The sequence below is a fragment of the Parasteatoda tepidariorum genome, chromosome 2, assembly GCF_982258835.1.
Source record: "Parasteatoda tepidariorum strain Cologne lab strain chromosome 2, Ptep-v5.0, whole genome shotgun sequence".
NCBI classification, from domain to species: domain Eukaryota; kingdom Metazoa; phylum Arthropoda; class Arachnida; order Araneae; family Theridiidae; genus Parasteatoda; species Parasteatoda tepidariorum.
This window is the reverse complement of record NC_141756.1, coordinates 102,283,856-102,299,830: the sequence shown is the minus strand read 5'-3', so window position 1 is coordinate 102,299,830 and position 15,975 is coordinate 102,283,856. Positions and strand designations below refer to the sequence as shown.

Below are 15,975 nucleotides of genomic sequence, written 5' to 3'. Positions count from 1 at the left end.
ATAAAAATCGTTCTATTTAGTTTACAGCTCAATGCCCATTTATATAATCTTTCTGATGCACAGGTAATCAAAATACCATACTAATGATAGCGAAGGAAAGAGAATAAATTCTTTTCTTTTAAAATCGTTTTATTAATCAAACATTTTAAAATCGTTTGCTTTCTTCCGCCATGATTTTGACAAAAATTCTTTTGACTGTTCCTTACAATAAATGCTTTATTCTGTTTGTTTTTTTAATAAATTGGTATTTCTACTGTAGAAACATAGATTTTGAAAAACTTCAGCTTTCATACTATGAAATTATTCGTTTATTTAAAAAATAACAGAAAAATTTAGTTATTGTACTTCATAAATGAATAAATATACAAAAAAAGTACTTAAAAAATACACTAAGTACACCAATATTGGGAGCAAGAACCTGAATCCGAAGATTGGATTGCAACAGCTTTATCGTTTTTTTTTCTTTCCATATTTTTCATAATATATCCTAAACGAACTATAACTTACATATTTAAGTAAAAAAAAATTTTTTAATGCATTATAGATTTATTATTAAAAAAAAACTTCATAAGGTAAAATGAACACAATAAATGAATAAAAATAATTTTTTCTCAAGTCAATGTGAATTATACATAACATTCCACTTATTTACAAAATATATTGCCCACTTATAAAAGCACGCTGTTTAAATAAAATTGGTACAAAAGTAAATTAGTTCTAGTACAAACCTTATTTCCTGACCAAGTATCCCAAATTATAAGTTTTCCATCTAAGGATCCAGATACCAAGTGCCTAAAATAATCAAATGTCACCTTGAATTTAGTATTTTGCCATTGTATGTAAAATTTTTACAAAATTGTTACCTATTGTTACAAAACTACAATAAGGATAACAAAATTATGAATAACAAAATACGCAAACTACACCCCTTGGAACTACATCAATTTTACACAGCTATCGCGCATTCACATTAATTTTATTTTATTAAAAACCGTCGTTGAACAGCAGACCAAATTTTTGGGTTTACGACTACTAATGTTCAACTCCGTAAACTAATAATTTTGAACCCAATACAGAAGACAAGGGAACTCCTGAATCAAGTATTGGGCGAAATTCGTTTTTGTAGGGAATTTTTTGATGGAACCAACCCGCGTTCGCGTTACATGGAGAGGAAAACCTCCCACGGTTAGCATGACGGCAAGGGGACTCTACCCCATGATCCGTCTACCACTGAGGACATTTCATGTCAGCACCGTGGTCTGTGCAAGCCAGATGCGGAATTCGTATCGACCGGGATTTGAACCCTGCTCACCTCATTGGCGAACGCTTTATCCTCTGAGCCATCACGGCTAATTGACATTAATTTGAAATAAAACACTACATCAGATCACAGAAGAAAGTTTACCAGCTTCACCTGAAATAGTGCCATAAACAGCTGACATAAATGACACGCTGATGTAAACGATGTATGTAACTCTGATATCGCGTTCCATTACTGCCAACTTCTGCAGTCGTTGAAGAAAATATTTCTTTGTGGTAGCTTCAATGTATAAATACGAGGGTTGTAAATTAAATAGTGGCAACTTAACCTTGAAACTCACTAAAGGGCGGGCATGCGCAAATTGGATATGGGAGCGGTGAGGTGGCGCTGTTGTCGATGTGTAGAGTGCAAAAAAAAGTCAATTTGCTTAGAAGGGTAGTTGTTGTGTGGCGTTTGCAACTGCAATTGAAATTATGAATTTTATTTTCAGCTGTTTCAATCGTCCCTTTACTTATTGTTACAATCGTCCCCAAGACGCCATTTAAGCTTCATTTGTTAAAAACAATGCTAGTTAATTAACAAAGCTAATAATTTTTTTTGAAATGTTAATTAAGGTGTCCACTTACATATTCGGTTAATAATTTTTATTTGTTTAAACAAAATTACTTTGTTACAATATAATATTCTAATACCAAAAAAAGTACTTACGTAGCGTGAAAATATCTTTTGCGATGTAACACTTTCAAAATTACATAAAAATGGTTACCAGCAGGTGTGTACATGTAGATTTATTAAATACACCTTGTGCGCCACCTAGGAACCAAATCTAGAACCCGACACTCGAAATTCGTACCCTGTTCGTACCCAATCGTACCCTGTTACAATTGACCCCACTCTCCCCTACCCCTAGAGGTATTATTTGCTATGGGAACATGGAGGACTTTGCGACTCGACAGATTTAACGTGCATCAGTCACCATTTACTACACGGGGAGTCTTCGGCAGGTGGGGATCGAATCCACGAACTCTCGGACATGGGTCCAGTGCCCTACCAACCAGGGTGTCCCGGCCCATATACTTGATATTGTAAAATTTTTATCTGCCTCAAAAATTATAAAGGTGGAAAAAGTCGAGAGAGCGCTCTAAGTCGAAGGGAAAAGAGCGCTCAAAAATCGACATTCATTATCAAGATTTGTCAGAGAGCAGATCCTTCTTAATGACGCTAACTCTTCTTCAAGACAGAACCTTACTTTGTTTCAGTAATGTAGTAATTTTACTAAGTTTTTTTCTTCCAATGTAAGGTAACTTGTTTTTAAATGTCAAGATTATGTTACACTTGGTGCCTTTTTCTTGCGCGGGAAAACGTCCCTTCCAAATTGAAAAATCAATTCAATTACAACGATTGTATTTATAAACATGGCAATAAAAAATGTTTGTTAATATCTAACTCATTAATACAAAATGTTCTATGCATATATTTCTGATACATTACCTATTGTCTCCACAGTAGTGAACGGCTGTAACTTTGGATAAGTGTCCTTTCAAAATTTTTTTGGTCCTCACTGGAATTTTTGGAATGTCCGCCATGTTTCCGCATACTTCTTCCAAATTCTTATCAGCTGATGCTGCTTGTGCCTTCTAATATAATTATATCACATTAAAAAAGCAATATGTTTTGAATATTATAGAATACGTAATACAATTTCCTATTTACTTTATAAGTTAATAAATATTTTCTTTAGATGAACAAAATACTTATTTAGCGATATTAAAATACTTATTTCGCACACTGGCAAGTCAAAGTGTTGTCTCATTTTATTAACACTAGAAAGACTGAAACTTTGTATATAGTATATATCTATATTGCCGAAAAGTAGTCAACATGACTGGATTGTTAAAGAATAACTAATGTGTAAAGAAATTTGTTAAAAATTAATTTTTAATATTTTTTATATTATTTACTGTTATATAACAAGTTATTAGTAAAATATTAACAATGAGAAAAATTATATGTTGTACAAAAAGTCACACAATTCTAAGAAATTGTGTCAGTATATTCATCGTTGTTTTTCTAATTGAAATTAAAAAGCAGTCGAAATGACTTCTTTGGGTAATCTAGAGCTAAATTCAAAATAAATACCCGTTAACTTATACCGTCATCTTGTCTTGGTAGAAATGTTCATCTTATTACAATATTTTATTTTATTTAATTTTATTTTATAACCGTCGTTGAACAGCCGACTCAATTCTGGGGTTACGACTACCAATGTTCACGTCCGTATCCTTGTAATTTTGATCACATTCCAGAAGATAAGGGAGCTCATGGATCAGTACCCCCAGAGGTATTGACTTGTTATGGGAACTGGGAGGACTTTGTGACCTCCACAGATTTTAACGTGCACCAGTCACCATTAAACACACTGGGATTCTTCAGCCGTCTGGATTCGAACTCCCGTTCTCACAAACACGAGTCCAACGCCCTACCATCCAGGCTATCCCGGTCCTCTTATAATAATATGTATGAATCTTAAATTTTAAAGTTTTACAGAAACTAGTGATTCAAACATATGCATATAGTGAAGCTAGGCGAGTTAATAATTTTAAGTGTTGGCAGAGTACCTTATTAATATTTTTTTAAAAATTCTTCCTATTTTAATTATTATTTAGGTAACATTTTGTAAAATATTTCCAAGTGACCGTGAAAGTTGGAAGTTATGAGAATATAATAATAGTGGCGTTATTCCAGTTTTGTTAAAATTTCATCAGTATTTATCGTCCTTATTGATATATAGTAAGAACAAATGCGTATTACACACTTTTAGTACATACCTGTTAATTTTTACGAACGATATTTACTAGTGGAAGCCTATTTAATGCTTTAATATGTTATTCTGAGTTTGAAAAATTTTGATTAAAATAATTTTAACCACCACAGCATAAGGAATTTAATATTACATATGTAAGAACTCTGAATATTAGGCCTTATATGTGTGAAAGCCTGACAAAATTTTTAAAAAAATCCTAATGATTTTAATGGTTTTTAATCACTTTGAATGAGAAAATAAAATTTTATACAGCAATATAAATTAAACTAGATAATTTTTAAAAAGTACCATTTAACTTTTTTTTTTTTAAATATAAGTATTTATCCACACATTTGAAATTATTTAGATTTTACGTCAATTCCATCCTATTAACATAATAACTTCAGGATTGAGGGATTTAATCGCACTTTTAATATTTACTACGTTAAATTCCAAATTAAGTTTGTAAAGTTTTATGTAACGAAAAAAAATGTAAGAAATACACTTTGTTTAAAATGCTTACACTTGTAAGAATTAAATTAACTTTTTAAAATTTAAATGTGTGCCATAGTGAATTAAATATCATATTTGCAACCACTCGGGAAAAAAACTTTCGTAGCAACTGCAGATAATCAGCAGTAGGTGTTAGGTATGTTTATACCATAGTTACCTTCTACGCCTTATGGTTAAAACTTTCTGTAATATTTGAAACTATTGAGACTCTATTTTATCTATATAGTATTTATATATTGTAGTAGTGATGGGCCAAATCATAAAGCGAATTTATTTTACCAAAATAAAAATATTAATGTAAATATTTTGTTATCACTTTAAATATAAAAAATAAAAAGTAATATTTAAATCTGAACTGAAATTCATTTAATTAGATTAACGAAAATTTGAAAAATGTGCTCTTGATAGGTGACCGTTTTTTGATCGAGACGCGAGGAGGTCGTAGAACTTTCGGATTTTCATTGGTGTCTTTTGAGTGAGTAATACCTATTTCATACTCTTGCAATCATGTATGTTTTTCTAATTCTGAATTAACTTAAGAGTATAAGTAGATGCAAGTTAAGTTAAATGATTCTGCCCGATATAGTAGCTTTCAATTTACGTTAACATCACTGCTGAAGTTAATATTCGCAATCACGCAACAATGGCTACGTATCACCAACACGGACGTGGCGGAAAGCGGCTGACCGAAAGACGTGCACGTGGTTCAACGACGGATGAGGAATGCTCGGATTTTGAAACCAAAATGGCTGAAAAGTTAGCAGACATGGGAAGGAGAATTAAAGAAGATGAAAGGAAAAATAAAGAACTACTTGAGAAACTAAATCATTTGGAGCGGTCTCTCATGCCTGTGCCAAATAGGCCCGAAATACCGACAACACCAATTGATGTCATTGATATGGAAACTTATGAAGGCGGCCAACTTTTGGAGCAGACGGGGAATGAGTCAACCAGAGATTCAGAAAGCTCAACCAAAAATATTGCAGAACCCCCTTTGAAGAAGAAGAAAAAGAAAAATAATGTCAAAAAAGCTGAAGCAAATCTAATCATGACCACAAATAGTAAACATTTTTCACCGATAGATACCGCCACCTCCTTACAACCATCTGAATCTATATCTGATACTGACTTAGCTCCACCCAAGGAGGATTCCAGTTCAACTGTAGATCCACCCACAACTCCAGCAAAAGTTCAACCAATTAAGCATATAAAAGTTCTTATTCGTGGTCTTCCAGTTGGATTCTATACTGATCATATCTCCCAGGAACTGGCAAAGTCAGACATCATAACGCAAAAGGTAATTCAGTTTAAGAGAAAAGTGGGCGTGACCTACAGGCTCCCTCCCACTTTTTCTCACAATTCTCACAGAAACAGATGTTAATCGACAAATTTTCTCTATCACCAATATACAAAGTATCCCGATCAGTATTGAAAGGTTCCGAGGCGGGCAAAATCCAATCCAGTGTTACAACTGCCAAGAATTTGGACACAGTCAAAGATCATGTAATTCACGATCAAGATGTGTTAAGTGCGCCGCCAAACACCGATCATACGAGTGCCAAAAAGATGAAAATACACCACCTAAGTGCAGTAACTGCGGAGACTCTCATACAGCCAACTACACGGGGTGCAGAGCCCGTCCCCGCAGGAGGGGAACACGTGCCATACCACCACCAACAACAGGACTTGCTCAAAGATTGGTTACAATAATTAAAGAATTGCAAGAACTTTTAAAAAATCAAGAAGTGCTTCAACTGCTTCAGAGGATTATGGGGGAAGTCACTCTTGCACAGTAACATCTTTTTAGACTTGATTTGAACTTCTATCTGAACTCTTATTATTATTCAGAACTCTAATTTTCCATACAGATTATTAAAATAAATACTGCATACTGCCCTTTCAAATTAAAGTTGATCATACTAGATGGCGCCACTAGGGCTTGGCAAAATTTATGTAAAACCTTCACGCCTATGAATCACGACTTTTGTATATATATAATCATCATTTATTCATGCTCATATTCAATTTTCTGTACATATTTATGGCAATTAATGTAAATATCTCTGTTCAAGTTGTAATGTTTTCTAATCAAGGTTATATTTTCTGTACATTTTTTCATGGCAATTACTGTAAATATCTCTGTTCAAGTTTGTATTTTCTCTAATCATGGTAATATTATTGTAAAGCTACTATAACGACTGCTTATATTCAAAATGTTTTTAACTCATTTTTGTAGTTTCATGGTGAATGGGATAGGGGCCGCTGCGCGGCCCAGGTGCCCAGCTGTTTTTAAATAAAGTAAGTAAAGTTTATTTAATTAAAATTCATACAATTTATAACACTTTTACTCTAAGTGGCACAATTTTAAAGTTGCTGCCGCTATAAAAGAAAATCCAGATATCAGGTAATTCCTAGGTTTTAACTTTATAAACTGATATTTACCAAAGTGACGTAATGAAAGTCTGCTTCAATATTATTCCATTTCGGCTTTTTACCAAGCCTTTGCAAACATCTAGGTTTCATCGCAAAGGCTAGGTTTACCGTAACGTCACTATATGGAAGACGGATGGACCCATACAAAAATATTCGACAATGATTATGGTTGCTATGCTTCCCCTATAAAACGTTTTAAATCATTTTCACATCGTTCGATTAAAATTCGGAGACATAACTAAGCCTTCAAATTTTTGTAAAAGCTAAAATGTTGATTATTAGGAACATTTCATTTATATAATATTTTGAGAGAATCGGAACTGCTACTATTTATTAATAGTTTTTATATATCGATGCAGCATGTTTGTGAACTTTTACAACCATGATGTAAGGTTTCTTATTGTATTTCCTGAGTTGCTAACTTTCTAGGTTTTTTTGAGAAATTTTTTTTCTAGTAGCCAAGTTTATGTTGTAATGCATTATGTCTTCTAGAAGGTTCTGTCTGCGAAAGAACAAGCCGTTTTTTACAGTAATGCAAAAGGTTCTTTTATAAAAGAAAAAGGAATAGGGTATTTTCCTTTTGACTTTACGGTAATACTCTAGCCAGTTCTAGCTTAAACACAACATGTATGGAGACACAACATGTATGGAGAGCATATGCATACTTATTCAAACTTGTAACGCAAGTATCAAACAAAATTAAGTGGTATCTCTGATATATGCATTTAAAGGTAAATAACCCTTCTATTTTTCTTTCTTTTTTTAGTAAAGGCACCTTTTGTGTACTTGTAGAAAAAGGGGCGTGTTCTTTCGAGGATAGAATTTTTTAGGAACCCTAATATTATTCTTTGTTAGTAAATTTGAAAAAAATTTATTTTCCGCACCACTACATATAAGTAATTCAAAAGCTTATATAAAACCCACTTCAGGTGCGGTTTTTAAGATTATGAGGTTTTCTAAAATGTAAACCGAAAACCTGAAAGATTTCGTTTTTTATTATTCAGCACTTCATAAAACATTTTGCAAATAAGGAAGTTATCGGCAGCCCTGTTTTACAAGCATAATCGATTAATTAGTTGCAATCGAAGTTATATTTTACCAAACTTGAACTTGAACTATAGTAGGATACAAAGTACCTGTCCGCGAAGCGGACAATTGACTTTTTCATCTAAGGTAGTGCCCGTGGGCGCCTAGAATTGTGACACACTACGAAAGTATATATACATGTTTTAATTTTTAATAAGTAGTGGTAGCCACAAATATTCTTCTTTTCAAACTAAGTTAAAATTAAAAAAGTAATGCTTTTACTATCTGGGTATTTTATATATTCAGAAACTTGACATCCCTGCCTGAATATTATTCTGAAATGAAATCTAATCATAGTAGGTTTGTAACTTGTCTACAATTAAGTTTGCACTTTCTTCTGTACTTAGAGAAATATTCGAACTTTGATTTTTGTTACAGTTTTAGCATTATGTTGAATTTGCAGATGTTAAATTATGAAAAAAAGAATTCAAAAATTATGAAATTATTACAAAAAAAATATGAATTTACCTTTATTTTTGCAATCAATCCATCTAATTCCTCTTTCAGCCCAGCTTCATCTTTTTGATCCTTTAAAAAAAAATTTTATTAAAAATGAACGTATTTTTTTTGTTAAAATTTTAGCAAAAGCATGAAAATAAGACATTAGCATAAAAAAAGGTCATACAATTTTTTTTTTAACGAATTCAAATCATAAGTCAAATAAAAAAATTTTTTTATACTGTATTTAACCTTCAAACGTAGATTTTCACGAACTTTAAAAAAAAAAAAAAACTTTTCATAAACTTGTCAAAAGCGTTGAGAAAATGTGAAGTGTGAGTTAAAATTTATCATTTGTTTAATCTAAATTAGATTTGATTAACTTAATTAGATTTATTTAAGCTTAATTAGATTTGATTTATTTGTGCTCTACCTGGCTCTCGGATCTCAGCAATTTTCCAACGGCCATATTCGCTTTGGTAACAGCAGCTAGGCTTGTGGTTTCATCTCCCTTTAAAAAGTAAGAGATGATTGACGTCAAAATAAATATTAATTTGATGAAATATATAAAAAAAAAACTAATTTAAAACTCTTTTTAACATTTCATTCAAAATTTTATTTTTGCTACGAAACCACGCGCACTTTGAAAGCCGCGCAAGTGAGCTAATTAATGGGTAAACTATTTTCGATCTTTTTTTGTTGTCCCAAGTCAAAATTTTTGATGGTCCAATCAAAAAAATTTGATGGTTTATGATGGTTTAGGTGTGACTCATGATGGTCCAACATCATTTGATGGTCACCATCTTCCATTATTTTCCATTATGTTTTCATAGCTTTTGATATACCAACAAACTTCCATCATTCCATGATGGAAAGCGCTAATTTAATACTATGATGGTTAACCATCAAGAGAAGTTTGACTCTGATGGATCAACAATCCATCATGATCCATGATGGTTCTAACTATGTATTTTCATGATGGTTTAATGGGAATTCTTGTTGGTTCTCAGGAATATACCATCAAAACAAATTGGGTTCTTTTATGTTGAACCATCATAAAGCAGTGCGAATTCCTACATAGAGATGATGGTTGTTCATGATCGTTCCAACATTTGATTTCTTAGATACAATGATGGAAATTAATGAGGGTCCTTAATGGTACAACGATGCATTACCATGATGGTTTAATAATAATTCTTGTTGGTTCAGAAAGAATATACCATCCAAGCAATTTTAGTTTTTTTTGTGTTGACCTATCATAAATCAGTCCGAATTACTAAATTGAAGTGATGGTGGTTCATGATTGTTACAATATTTGATTTCTAAGAAACTATGATGGAAATTTCTGATGGTTTAATATGAACAAACCATCAAAACAAGTTGCTATTCTTATGTTGAACCATCATAAATCAGTCCGAATTCCTGCTTTGAGGTGACTTATGTTGGTCCCCATCTAAAAGTGTAATGGTTCATGATGGAATTATTGATGATAACCATCAAGATTATGTTGGTCCATCAATGGAAAACCATCAAAAATTTTGACCTGGGTTAGCTACCAATTTAGTTTTACAAATTACAAATTCGTAATTTTAGATTCTAGTGATTTATAAGTTGCACTTGTAACCAGCACACAAACCTGCATATGTATATATTTAGCTGTCGGTTTTTACATTCTCTGTTTAAGATTATATGGAATGTGTATGATATAACTATTATAATAAAATAATATCCCGACTTAGTTACCAATTTAGTTTACAAAACTGCTAAATTTTAGATTCAAACTTTGCTCATGTATGAGCCATATTAGAAACACTCAATTCATGGCTGCCGATTTTGCTTAACAGGTTAAGAATAAACATAGTGGTAGCGAAATTACAATTGATATTACAACTGTTAGCAGCACTTGTAATCTCTACACAAACCTGCATATGTATATTTAGCTACCGGTTGTTACATCCTCTGTTTAAGATTATATGGAATGTGTACGATATAACTATTATAATTAGATAATATTCCGAGTTAGCTAACAATTTAATTTAAAAAATCGCAAGTGGTAAATTTTAGATTCAAACTTTGCTCGTGTATGAGCCATATTAGAAACACACAACGCATGGCTGTCGTTTCTTTTAACAGGTTAAGATTAAACATAGTGGTAGCGAAATTACAACTGATTTTGCAACTGTAAGCAGGAATTAATTATTTCGACTGCATAAACATTTAATATATTTAAAGAATATTGTGAGGTCTTTTTTATATTTATTTGAATTATTTATGTTGTATCGGTGGTCAAAATCATTATATGAATCAAATTTGTTAAATAAAGATAAAAATATTAACATATACTTAGATTATTATTTTTTTTTTTTTTACGAAAACAATAAGCTTGGTGTGAAATGGGTTTACAACGATTTTTTTTCTCTTTTCCAGGGCACAAGCAGCCCCAAATTTTTATAACTCTCTTAGCTGTTTTCTAAATATTTAATTAAAATTACGAATTTAAAAAATTCGTTTTTTATTTTATTGAATGAGAAAACAGGTTTTTCCTAATATAATGTTGATTCACAAGAGTAAAATGTAATAAATGTTTCTGCTGAATAGTTGCAAGAACCTTGACTTCAAATATTCTTTTGTCGAGCTACAGGTTGACCTTTTAATTTTAATGTAAGATGTTTAAACGATCCACCCATTTTCTTTAACGGTTTAGAAATAACACTTATATGATAAACGACTAGTTCTGAATTGATATTTTGTTATTACTCAAATTAAGGTTTTTAATGTAAACGTAAAACATGAAGAAAAGAACGAGCTTTAAAATAATATCAAAATTCTTTAATGAAAGTTTAAAAAATCCTAATTTTAAATTTTGTTTAATGATAATTTGATATTGAATAATTAAATATTTAAATTTTTGTCTCGTAATTTTATGGTTAGTTCTTGTAACAGATGAATTGAAGATGGAACTTTTATAGAAATGAAGCAAAACTTTAAAATGAGTAATAATAATACATAATAATAAACATGTGAAAACTTGAATAAAAAGATTAATTCACCTATCGGAAAGATATTAGCATGCGTTTGAAATAAATGATTTAAAAAGACGTAATTTTTTTTTCTCCCGCTGTAATTTGGTAGGCATTTGTATAACGCAGTGTTGCCACGGCCACAGGCGATTAAAAATACAAAAAGTAGCTGCTAATAAAATTCAAAATTTCATTAAAAGATTTTAAAATCAGCAACTTTTTAAAGACTTTTTTTTCCGTTTACAATTGAAAGATAATGGAAAGAAACTGTGTAAATTAGAAAATAATTCAAACGAGAACCGGGTTAACGAGGCCACCTCAGTTATTAAAGATTATTTGCTAACTCAAAGAATTTAACCGAAAAAACGAAATTAGTGAAAAATTTGTATTTAAAAAGATAGCATGGAAACTTTTCGTTTTACCGTGTAAATCCTACTGGTAGTTATGATTGACTAATCAAAGAGATAATAAATAAATAAAAATAATTTATTTCCAACCACTTTCATCAAGTATACGTAACTTAGACCTGTAATCATGGAACTATGCTATTTTTTAAAAAACCTTGAAGTGGTAGCTAACTTTAAGAATATCCACTTAATTTAAGCACAAATGCCGCGAATGCCTTTTTGGATAAATTTTTTCTAGTGGTAGAAAAGTTTATGTTTTCATGTATGATTATTTGCTTTGTAAATTTAATATAATTATGAGATTGCCTACCACGACGCAAGGTTTGTTATCACTTGAAAAACAAAAATTAAATATTTCTTTACTAAAATGTGTAATAAAAAGAAGTTGAGAGCTTAAAACTGCTACACATGCCCTGGCACTAAAGTAAAAAACATTCGAAGTATAGGTTTCCATTCTGTAAAGAACGATAATTTCGATATTTATTTAAAAAAATTTAATTAATAATACTTTTCTCTTTGTTTCATATGATGGCTTAAAAGTATGATTATCTTATTTAAAGGTTATTACTGTGTTAATAAGGCTATGATTGTGTTTATAACCCTTTCTAAAACAACAAATTTCGATTGAAAATTTTAGCCAGACAGGAGGTTAGCAAGTGTGACCTTTAGATGGTACATTCTAAGAGAAGCGACAATCTTCAGCTCTTTGTCGTCTAAAGCAGTGGTCCCCAACCCCCGGTCCGCGAACCGGTACCGGTCTGTGGATCAAATGGTACCGGTCCGCCCATTTCATTGAAACTGAATTTAAATTCCTAGGTTTATACCCCAAATTAAAAATATCTGTGTTCCATTAAAATTTTATTTATTTAAAAAAATATGCCCCCAAAGGTAGTAACATAATTTTTTTAATGTTTTAAAAAGTAAAAAAAAAAAAAATAAATCTTCTGCAACTATTTTCTCATTCAATTAGTTTTAATAAAAAAAAACAATCATCGTAACTGTAAATGTCATAAATAAAAAACGAAAGCGCGACGCGACATTTGCATTGGAACTAATGGAGAACTTCGTCTTCTCTCTCGATTCTAACGCCTCACACAGCGAGAGTGTATAGTAAGGCTATAAAAGAGAAGCTGGCTCGTCTGCCATTTAGTCGCCCAAAGACCACGTGACCATGATTCCTCTCTACTGTTTTGTGTGCTTTATGCGGATTTGTTTGTTTTTTGTAAAAAGAAAGCGTCTATCACTCCTCTCTCTGTTCACGGGTACTTTCTCAGGTTTAACAGTGCTTGGTGTACGTGTGTATTGTGTCTGCACAAATTTAACTCACAAGTTAGCAAACATGAATACAAAACAGACGACCTTAGAAAGTTTCCTTGGAAAAAAGAGAAGGTCCAGTGAAGAGACCGAAGAGCCTTCAACATCAAAGAAAAATGCAACTTTTAACAGACAATACCATGAGTCCTACTTGAAGTATGGTTTTGTCGGGACAGGCGATTCACACAAACCAAAACCGCTCTGCATAGTTTGCGGTGATCAACTCTCTAATGACGCAATGAAACCTTCAAAACTGCTTCGCCACTTGAATGCCAAGCACCCTGGATTAAAAGACAAGCCCCTGGAGTATTTTGAAAGAAAAAAACGGGAACACGAAGGACAGAAAAAATTTATGATGGCCACCACATCAATAAAGGAGAAATCATATTTGGTGGCTAACCGCATTGCTAACCGCAAAAGCTAAAAAGCCATTCAATATTGGTGAAGAATTAATCTTGGCCGCCACTAAAGACATTTGCCGTGAAATACTAGGAGAAGCTGCTGTGGAAAAGATAGCACATGTGCCTTTGTCGGCTAGCACTGTGACTAGACGCATTGAGGAAATAGCCGAAGACATTGAAAAGCAATTGTTGGAGAGGATTAATGCATCACCGTGGTACGCACTCCAGGTTTGCGAATCTACAGGTATTGACAGCAAGGCAGTACTACTTGTTTATGTGCGATATCTATATCAGGAAGATGTGCATGAGGATTTGTTATGTGCACTATCTTTGCCAACCAACACCACAGGAGCAGAACTGTTCAAGTCGCTGGATGGTTATATATCAAGACAACTAAAATGGTCCTTTTGTGTAGGCATATGCACAGACGGAGCTGCTGCTATGACCGGACGTCTATCTGGTTTAACTGCTCGGATTAAGGAAGTTGCACCTGAAAGTGAAGCGACACATTATCTCATTCACAGGGAAGTGCTAGCAAGCCGAAAAATGTCACCAGAATTTAACAGCGTATTGATTGATGTCGTTAAAGTTATTAACTACATCAAAGCACACGCCCTTAACTCGCGCCTATTTGAGCAGCTTTGTGAGGAGATGGACGCAGAGTACAGATGCCTTCTGTTATACACAGAAATAAGATGGTTATCCAGAGGAAAATCGTTACTGAGAGTATTTGAATTGCGAGAGCCATTGCAAAGATTTCTCTTAGAAAAGAAGTCACCGCTGGCAGCACATTTCAGTGACAAGGTATGGGTCACCAAACTGGCTTACCTGTGTGACATATTCAACCTGCTGAATGAACTCAATCTGTGCCTTCAGGGGGAAATGACAACTGTTTTCAAGTTGGCTGACAAAGTAGCTGCCTTTAAAGCCAAACTGGAGTTATGGGGACGACACGTGAACAGAGGCATTTTCGACATGTTTCAGACATTAGCGGGTATTTTAGGCGAGACAGAGCCTGAAGATTCATTCTCCCAGTTGGTTCACGATCACCTGTCTTTGCTTTTAAAAGAGTTCGAGCGCTACTTCCCAACCACAAAAGACCCACGAACTGGGGCCCTATTACCAACTCATCGAAATTTATTTCGCTCGGAAACGATTCCGATCGGAAACTAGCTTTCATCGGATTGCCAATTTCGTAAAACCCACTGTGCCGCAACATGAGCATATCGGAATCCGGAATCGAAATCACCATTCCGTACGATTCCGGTGAAATTGAAGTTTGTAGGCGGGGCTAACTTTGACCAATTAGAAAATTATTATAATTCTAATTTATTAATCTGGCAACGATAAGTTTGTATTCTCTACTTCTATGTGAGTTAAAATCGCATTAACTTAGAACTGAAAGATTAAAAATTCATACATTTTCAACAATTTTGTGTTCTAAAAGCCAAGTTTGTGTTTATTTGAAGTACAGAGAGTAGTGTAGAGTGAAATTACAACGTAGTATTTTCAAATGGCTTCACATACAAAAATTAATATTCGCCTGCAAACAATGATTGTGGAATACCTAGAAAACAATCCAGATTAAAATAAAGGAAGCCTTACCGGCATATCTGGCGTAATTACCACTATAAATATTAAATACCAAATCACTACTATATAAAACATGTTAACTTGCATCCATCTTCAAGTACCATAAGATAGTTGAAGGATAACGCAGTCGATAGTAAAGTCTTCACACATGCATATTTCAAACAATATAGGAAATTCTAATAGCTAACTTTGGTAATTCCTTTTTTTAGCTAAGATTCTATTGTTTTTTGTACATATTTTATTTTATGTAGCTTTTGTTATTAATTTCCACAATCCGATATTATTCATTTCCACTACTGAATTTCGCCTATGAGTAACGCCATTTAAAAAAAAAATAATTTCCAATCTAAATTAATTTCTAAATTTTGTTGTCGGGATATTGGAATACCCAAAATCTTTTAAACCGATAAATCTTTCTCTTAATAGTGTTTCGATCACTCTCTTCAGCAATAGCTGGCTGTATGACGGAAAACAGCGCCATTTTGTTCACTGAAATATACAAACTCTCATCGGAATCTAGATTTCGCTTACTCTTAAACCTGCCGGAATGGGATTCGTAATAATTTCGCATCGGAATTTAGTTCCGAGCGGAATCAAGAGCTCGTAATACGACTTAACTGACATTCACGGATTTATGACGTCACGAGAGTTTCATTTCGATCGGAATCAGATTCCATGAAGCTGGTAATAGGGCCCCTGGGGCCCT

At 32.9% G+C, this 15,975-nt stretch overlaps 1 protein-coding gene across 2 annotated transcripts in view; it reads right to left on the bottom strand.

Moving 5' to 3' along the window:
- The window catches only part of Gbeta76C (guanine nucleotide-binding protein subunit beta-2), a 45,905-nt gene that overhangs the window by 16,646 nt on the left and 13,284 nt on the right, over positions 1–15,975 (bottom strand). Inside the window, exons 2-5 of one of the 2 annotated variants that reach the window (XM_087157912.1) lie at positions 8,968–9,045; positions 8,565–8,624; positions 2,753–2,898; positions 729–792 (exon numbers count right to left, since the gene is read on the bottom strand). In XM_087157912.1, the coding sequence (XP_087014038.1) occupies positions 729–792; positions 2,753–2,898; positions 8,565–8,624; positions 8,968–9,045 (348 nt within the window). The remainder of the gene's footprint in view (positions 1–728; positions 793–2,752; positions 2,899–8,564; positions 8,625–8,967; positions 9,046–15,975) is intronic. The other variant, XM_087157913.1, reaches the window with a different exon arrangement.